General features: G+C 35.2%; 1 protein-coding gene across 1 annotated transcript in view; it reads left to right on the top strand.

Annotated features, from left to right (window-relative positions):
* Positions 1–6,318, top strand: part of RPS6KA6 (ribosomal protein S6 kinase A6) — a 174,127-nt gene extending 167,809 nt beyond the window's left edge. Inside the window, exons 22-23 of the mRNA XM_027768464.1 lie at positions 4,849–4,989; positions 5,892–6,318. Coding sequence (XP_027624265.1) covers positions 4,849–4,989; positions 5,892–6,017 — 267 coding nt within the window. The 3' untranslated portion in view covers positions 6,018–6,318. The remainder of the gene's footprint in view (positions 1–4,848; positions 4,990–5,891) is intronic.
* The last annotated feature ends 1,047 nt before the right edge of the window (positions 6,319–7,365 follow it).

Genomic DNA, 7,365 nt, shown 5'->3' with positions numbered 1-7,365 from the left:
GCGGTCGACTATGTGGGAGTCCAGTGACATAGCCATTACGCTAACTGCTGGTCCCTCTGCTCAAATCTTTATTCTTTCTTTGCTCCTGGAATTTTCTTGGAATTTTGTTGTTGTTTTTGTTTTTCAATTCCCTGAGTCATGATGTTAATTTGTCCATTTGCCACCTTTCCAATCTTTTTCTTATGTGCACTATATGAACTACCTTCTTATGACTACTTTTGTGGTGTCTCATAGATTATGGAAACTCTTGAACTCTTTGTATTGTTTCCATGAATCTTTTGTTTTCAATCTAATGTGTTCTTGAGTTGTGAGGTCATTCAGGAGTTGGTTATTTAGTTTCCATGCGCTGGATTTTTGTACATATTTTTGAGGTTTTATTTCTGAAATTGATATCAAATTTAATTCTATCATGATAAAGATGGAAATAATGCTCTATACAGTTACTATACCTTTAAATCCGGAAAGCTTGCTTTGTGCTCTATCGTGTGGTCAATCTTCGAGAAGGTACCATTCAAGCGTGAGAAAAATGTATATTTTGTGGTTTTTGAGTGGAAAGTTCTGTAGATATCTGTCAAGTACATCTGATTTATGGTATCATTAGGTCCTGAATCTCTTTCATTATTTTTGTCTAATTGATTTTTCTAAAGGCGATAATGTGGTATTGAGGTCCCCAGAAATTAGTGTGCTGCCGTCTCTCTCTCGTTTTAGATCTTGCAGTCTTTCCTTCACATATTTGGGTACATAAATAGTCATTAACATTATATCTTCTAGAGAACCAGCAGTTAGTGTAATGGCTATGTCGCTGGACTCCCACGTAGTCGACCGCGGTTCGCGTCCCGGACCCGGTGGCTTAAAACTCACACCGGGCGTGTGTGCGTGCGTGCCCAAGATCCCGAGAAGAGAATGGAGGAGAAGGGATTGCGGCGTGACCATCCCCTCTGGGGGGTGATTTCTCGCTTTCTGGCTCTATGTCTCTCTCTCTGTCTGTCTGACGAGCGCACGCGCCCTATAGCGAAACCTCTCCAAAATACAAACATTATATCTTCTTGATTAATTAGCCCTTTTACTACTATATAATGCCCTTCTTTATCTCTTCTTACTGTTTTTGCCTTAAAGCTTTTTTTTCTGAGACCAGTATCATGACTTCTGCTCTTTTTTGGTTTCTGTTTGCAAGGAATATCTTTTTCTAGCCCTTCATTTTTACTCTATGCATGTTTTTATCCATGAGGTGGGTTTCTTGTAGGTAGCATATAGAGGGTTTCTGTTTTATGTTTTTTTTTTTAATCTATTCAGCAATTATGTGTCTCTTGATTGGAGAATTTAAACCATTAACATTCAGTGTTATTATTGGTATTTCCAGACTTGTCCCTACTTTTAAATTGGCTATATTCAGAATTTCTTGAGGAGTTGGTCTGGAGTTGGTAAATTATTTCAGGTTTTGTTTATCTGGGAATTTTTTTTTTTATCTTTTCTTCCCATGTGAAGGATAATGTTCCTGGGTATAGTAATCTTGATTGAAATTGTTTTTCATTTAACATTTTGAATGTCAATTTACCCATTCTGTTCTTGCTTGCATTATTTCCAATAAGAAGACTGTTGTTCACTTGTTGGGATAACCTTCATAAGTAACTTGATAGTTCTCTCTTGCCAATTTTAATATCTTATCTTTGCCTGTGATTTTGGCTACTCTGGCTATGATGGGCTATGGAGAAGGTCTCGGGTTGATGCTATTTGGAATCCTTTGTATTTCTTGGGTCTGAATGTTTGAATGCTTCTCTAGGGTTGGAAAGTTGCAAGATTTCATGAAATAGATTTTTCAATACCCTGATTTGTTTCTTCACCTTTCAGTATACCAGTTATGTGGATGTGTGGACTTTTAATGGAATCTAGTATTTCTCATATATTATCCTCATTTTTTGTTTATTCTATCTTTTTGGTGTTTTTTTTTCCTAAGTCAGAAGTTTTGTCTTCTACATCCAAGATTCGATCTTTTGCATGATCTAGTCTGCTTTAAACACTTTCAAGGAAGGTTTTGATTTCCTGTATTACAACCTTCATCTCCAACAGCTCCATTTGATTTTTTTATGGTGTCTATTTCTTATTTCAAATCACAGAAGGTCTTCCTCATCTTCTGTAGCTCATCGTCTCTTTTTCTCTTGTGTCTTCTGGAATTCATTGTCTATTTTCTCTTGCATCTCGTTAAGTTTTGCCAGTATGAATATTCTGAATTGTTTATCTGACAAATTGTACTGTCTATGGATGATTAGGAATTGTTTTTTCCCTTGGGGAAGAGATGTTTTCTTGGTTTCTCTTTATTTATTGTGCCTCTGCAGTGGTTTCTGGTCATCTAATGGATTATATCTTTGTTCCTCATTTCTTAGAGTTAATTTTCAACACTCAAAGGCATACGTGAGAATGCAATCTGTGATCTCTTTATAGCCCTATCTCCCTAATGCTCACCCTTTAACGTATACTTTTGTTGCTGGTACTGGGTGTTTCAAATGCCTCCTAGACTAGAGATGAAATGCACCTGAGGCTGAATTGCTGGGTCTCAACTGAGAAAGAAAGTATGGGTTGCAAGCCATGTGCTTTTGAAAATTATAAAGTCTGTGACGAATGGGAGAGAGGGGAGGTTCCAAGGTGGTCTCTGGCCTCAGTCTGTACACTTGCTTCTACCATGGAGGAACCACGAAGAATGGTGGGGGAGGAAGTTGAAACAAGAGGGACTGTCACCTGGAGCAGAGAAATGGAGTACACAGGTTCCAAGGCAGGCTCTACCCTTGGTTTCCACACTTGTTTCTGCCTCTCAGGACCCTGGAAGAATGACAGGGCAGAAGTTGGAATCAGGAGTTACTGGCACTTAGAGTGGACAAATAGAGTGCACAGGTTCCAAGGCGGTCTTTAGCCTTAGTTCACACACTCGCTTTTCGCCTGCTAATTTTTGATAAGATGCCAGATAAAGTAAATTTTACCTTGTTTGATACCAGACACTTTTATATTACTATAAATATTTTTTATCTTTATTATGAGCAGCAGTTCAGCTACTAGAAGCAGTTTGATACTTTTGGATTCTTCTAGTATTTTTTAGGCAGGACCATAACAGTGTTTAATCTAGGCTATTAACTATTCATATAAGATGCTTCCATGTACTGTATCAAATAGTTTATGAATTATGAAGTTTACTACTCTTGCAGTTGGGAATAGATAATATTTCTCACCCTGCAAGAATTCTGATTTTTCTTCCAGTCCTTTCAGGTAGTATTTCCCAAGCCTTTGGTTGTTTTCTCACATTCACACATTTATCAGTAGTAGTTTGTTGAATACCAGAGGGAGACCCTCTGTAAATCTCCATAATTCTCTCTTCCTCTGTTCTTCTCACGCTCATGTACTTTGACCTTCTACCTCTGTTTTGATCTCTCCCTGACTCTCAGTTTTGTCTCCTAAACTCATATCTACCAGATTCTGCCTACATTTCCCTTTCCTGCACAGCAACCTGAAAACTTTCTCAAGGTGTTAGCTGGAGAAGTCATAATGCTTGCTTGGTTTCCCATCAGGGGTCATCTGCCTTCATTACCTAACATCTTATTTGCTGCAAACTGTTTCAGGTAGAGTGTGTGTGTGTTGGTGGTGCTGGTGGTGGTGGTGGTGGTGGTGGTGGTGGTGATGGTTTTTCAGGCAGGTGGGTAAATCCCATTCCTGGTGTTCCATCTTGGCCAGAAGTAGAAGTCCTTGACATTGTATCATTTTTATGATTGTGATTTACGTCCGTTTTATTGAAATGACTTTGCCTTTTAATATTAATTTTCCATGTATTTATGCACATTTGTTTTTCTTCCAGCAGATTTATTTTGCAACTACTTACATTACTTTTTAGAATCTGATATTACTGTTTTGAGTCTTTAGTTTCACTGTTTCTGCTGTTGATGAAAAGCTTGCAAATGACTATTTTGTTTCTATATTTAAAAATGCTTGTTAAGAAGAGTTTACTTCTTTCTTTAAAATATACCAGGTATAGTATTTTTATTTTAAAAGTATTACACCTTGTAATACACTTAAAATTTTGTTTTAGTATTAGGTAAGTGAGCATATTAATAATTTCTCTGATGAAAAACTTATGATGCTCCAACTACTACTATGCTAGCAACCAGTTGCTAACATTGAATTTATGTTTTGCTTTCTGTTACAAAGTAAGCCTCTAGTTATTGAGAGAATTAACTAGATAGGACTCTCCCTTTTGTACTGTGTCTATATACACATACCTTTACACCTTGGGGGCCACCTTACCATATTAATAATTTCTCTGATGAAAAACTTATGATGCTCCAACTACTACTATGCTAGCAACCAGTTGCTAACATTGAATTTATGTTTTGCTTTCTGTTACAAAGTAAGCCTCTAGTTATTGAGAGAATTAACTAGATAGGACTCTCCCTTTTGTACTGTGTCTATATACACATACCTTTACACCTTGGGGGCCACCTTACCAGCAAAATTCAGTAGCTCCTTTCTCCTCTTGACCTTTTAGCACATTCCAGGATAACTCCTGCTACTTTATATTTTCCTCCTCTCCAGAATAACTCCTGACAATTTACATTTTCCTCTTCCCTTACTAACTACATTCCAGTTCTACAGATTTGGCATCCCCTGACTTAAAAATGATAAATAAGAATTTACTGTATATTGAAAAATATGTTTCAAGATTCTCTCTTGATAGTAAACTGCAGTGATAGGTTTTATTTTTCCTATGTGTTTAGGTCAAATAAAACAAAATCCAAAGCTACTACTGATGCTTTCATATTTTGAAAAACATGAAGTGCTACAGTTTCATTTTTTTTCATTTTAATTTAGGATTTGCTTTCCCATATGCTTCATATGGACCCACATCAGCGGTATACTACTGAACAAATATTAAAGCACTCATGGATATCCCACAGAGACCAGTTGCTGAATGACCAGCCAAAGAGAAATGATACATCACATGTCATTAAGGTAAAACAAACATACTTTTATACACCTTTTAAATACATAATATCTAATAAAGCTATTGTACACCATTCATTGATGACATTTAGGCAATTCCTTAATGTATGTATGATATTTATTTATGTATGTATGTATGTGTAAGAGGTTTTTGCCTTAGGGCAGAGGTGCTTGCAAGAGAGATAAAGACAGAGACCATGAGAGGCAAAGTGAGAAATCACCTCTCCCATGGGAGATGATCACACCACAATCCTTTCTCCTTGATTCTCCTCCTGTGAGTATGGGCATGTATGCACATGCACCCAGCATAATTTGCAAGGCACCATGTCCAGGACTCGAACTGCGATTGGCCATGTGGGAGTTCAGGATGAACCATTACACCATCTGCTGGACCCTGTATATTTAATTTCTTTTTTAAAGATAAATTTTAAAGACAATTTTTTTCCAATAACAACTATATACTCTTCTTTACTGCTGACTTTCTGATGATAAAATTTTTGTTTGTATCTGCCTTGTTCTGAGAGATATTTGGGCCACAAGTGTACTAAATGGAAATTTCATATAAAAATAAAAGATTGCTATTAGTTCCTAAATTATAGCCATTTGTACTACTTCCTATATTCATAAACATTGAACTCATATTTTAAATCTAGTGTTTTAACATTTTTTAAGAAATATAATTATTGAAAGGAAAAAAATACAAGTAATCAGGTATTAATTCATCAAGGGTACATTGTTGCCTAGATTGAATATACTCAGTTACTTTCCTGGGGAAAAAAGTGTGTTCTAGTTAAATGTCTCATATAAGATGTGGAAGTGTTGTTTGTTGTTGTTGTTTTGTTAATTTTTTGTTTTGTTTCTTTACCTCCAGGATTCATTATTTAATTTGTGACATTTTCTTATTATTGTAGGGAGCAGTGGTTGCCACATATTCTGCCCTAGCTCACAAGACCTTTCAACCAGTCTTAGAGCCTGTTGCTGCTTCAAGCTTAGCTCAGCGACGGAGCATGAAAAAGCGAACATCAACTGGCCTGTAAGATTTGTGGTGTTCCTCTGCCAAACTGGATGAAGAAGAAAATAAATGTATGACTTTTTGCCTAATCTTATATCAAAGGCATTGTTTTCTGCTATATTACTTGAATATCCTAAGTTCCTCTGTTAGGGGGAGTGAGATTTAAAAGAAAAAAATACCCAGGTCCACAATATTCATACTATGTTGTTTTGCAGTAATTTCCAAGTGTTTATTTAAGCATATAATTGGTGTCCACAAAGTCCTAATAACTTCTCTGCACACTAATTTCTAAAAATCCTTTCAAATAAAATTACTTTTATATTTTTTCTGGTTTCATACAATAATGATTTGGGGAATCGTTACCAATAATCAAGATGCATATATCGTAGTATAATGCCAAGCAATGTTAATATTTTTTTAACATCAGATCCTGAAAGATAGTTTTTCTTTTTTTTAAAAAAAAACACAAACAAGTATTGTAGAATGCATTTGTTGTGCACAACCAAAGGACTCCATTCATTTTGACTGTCTGTAGTTACTAAAATGAAAACAGTAGTTTGGTGCCAGAACAAATTACATTTGTGCTAATATAAAACTTCCTGATATAGTTGGTGCCAAAGTTTTTACAGAATAGTAAAATCACAGATAATGTGTGCAGACAAACCTGTATATTATCCATAAGTGGCCTCATGTAGAAACAAATGTTTCCATAAAGCTTCTGTACATTTTGCATTTAATGGAATTATAGTACAAGTAAAGAATTTTTTAGCCAAAGGCTTTATATTGGTTATATAATCTTCTAAATAGGCCATATTAAGCCTTTGAAAGTAAAGTACGTGGTATTGACACTATCTTGGTGTTAAATAAGCTGATTTTCAAGTTAACCAATTGGATTTAATCATCATCTATCCCCTTTATAAATTAACTACACTGTTGTTTTTTATGATTTTCATGTGCTTTGAATTACAGTGTAGCAGACTGATCTATCTTGAATTCTATGGTAATATAGTTGAAATTTTACTATAGTGGATTTGTGTGCTTGGCACACATAATATAGTATAATGTGTTTCAATAAACTATAAATAATGCTACATAATAGTTACACTTCAAGAAAATAAACTACCATTTTAAATAGGAAGTAATATTAATGATCTACATAAAATTTGAACACATTTTAATATCATATTTATTTAAAAATCTGGCCAAATGGGTCTTACTATTAAATTTATGATTGAGAACCACTGTGTAGTATGTATTATTTTCTTTAGACTTGTTTTGTGTTGTCAGAAATACCATTTCTATTACTACTACTACTACTACTACTACTGACAGAAAGAATTCATGAATGTAAACTGGAGGATATCACAGGTTTG

This window comes from Tupaia chinensis, unplaced genomic scaffold (genome assembly GCF_000334495.1).
Source record: "Tupaia chinensis unplaced genomic scaffold, TupChi_1.0 Scaffold146525_1, whole genome shotgun sequence".
Lineage (NCBI taxonomy): Eukaryota > Metazoa > Chordata > Mammalia > Scandentia > Tupaiidae > Tupaia > Tupaia belangeri.
This window is presented reverse-complemented; position numbering and strand designations above follow the sequence as displayed.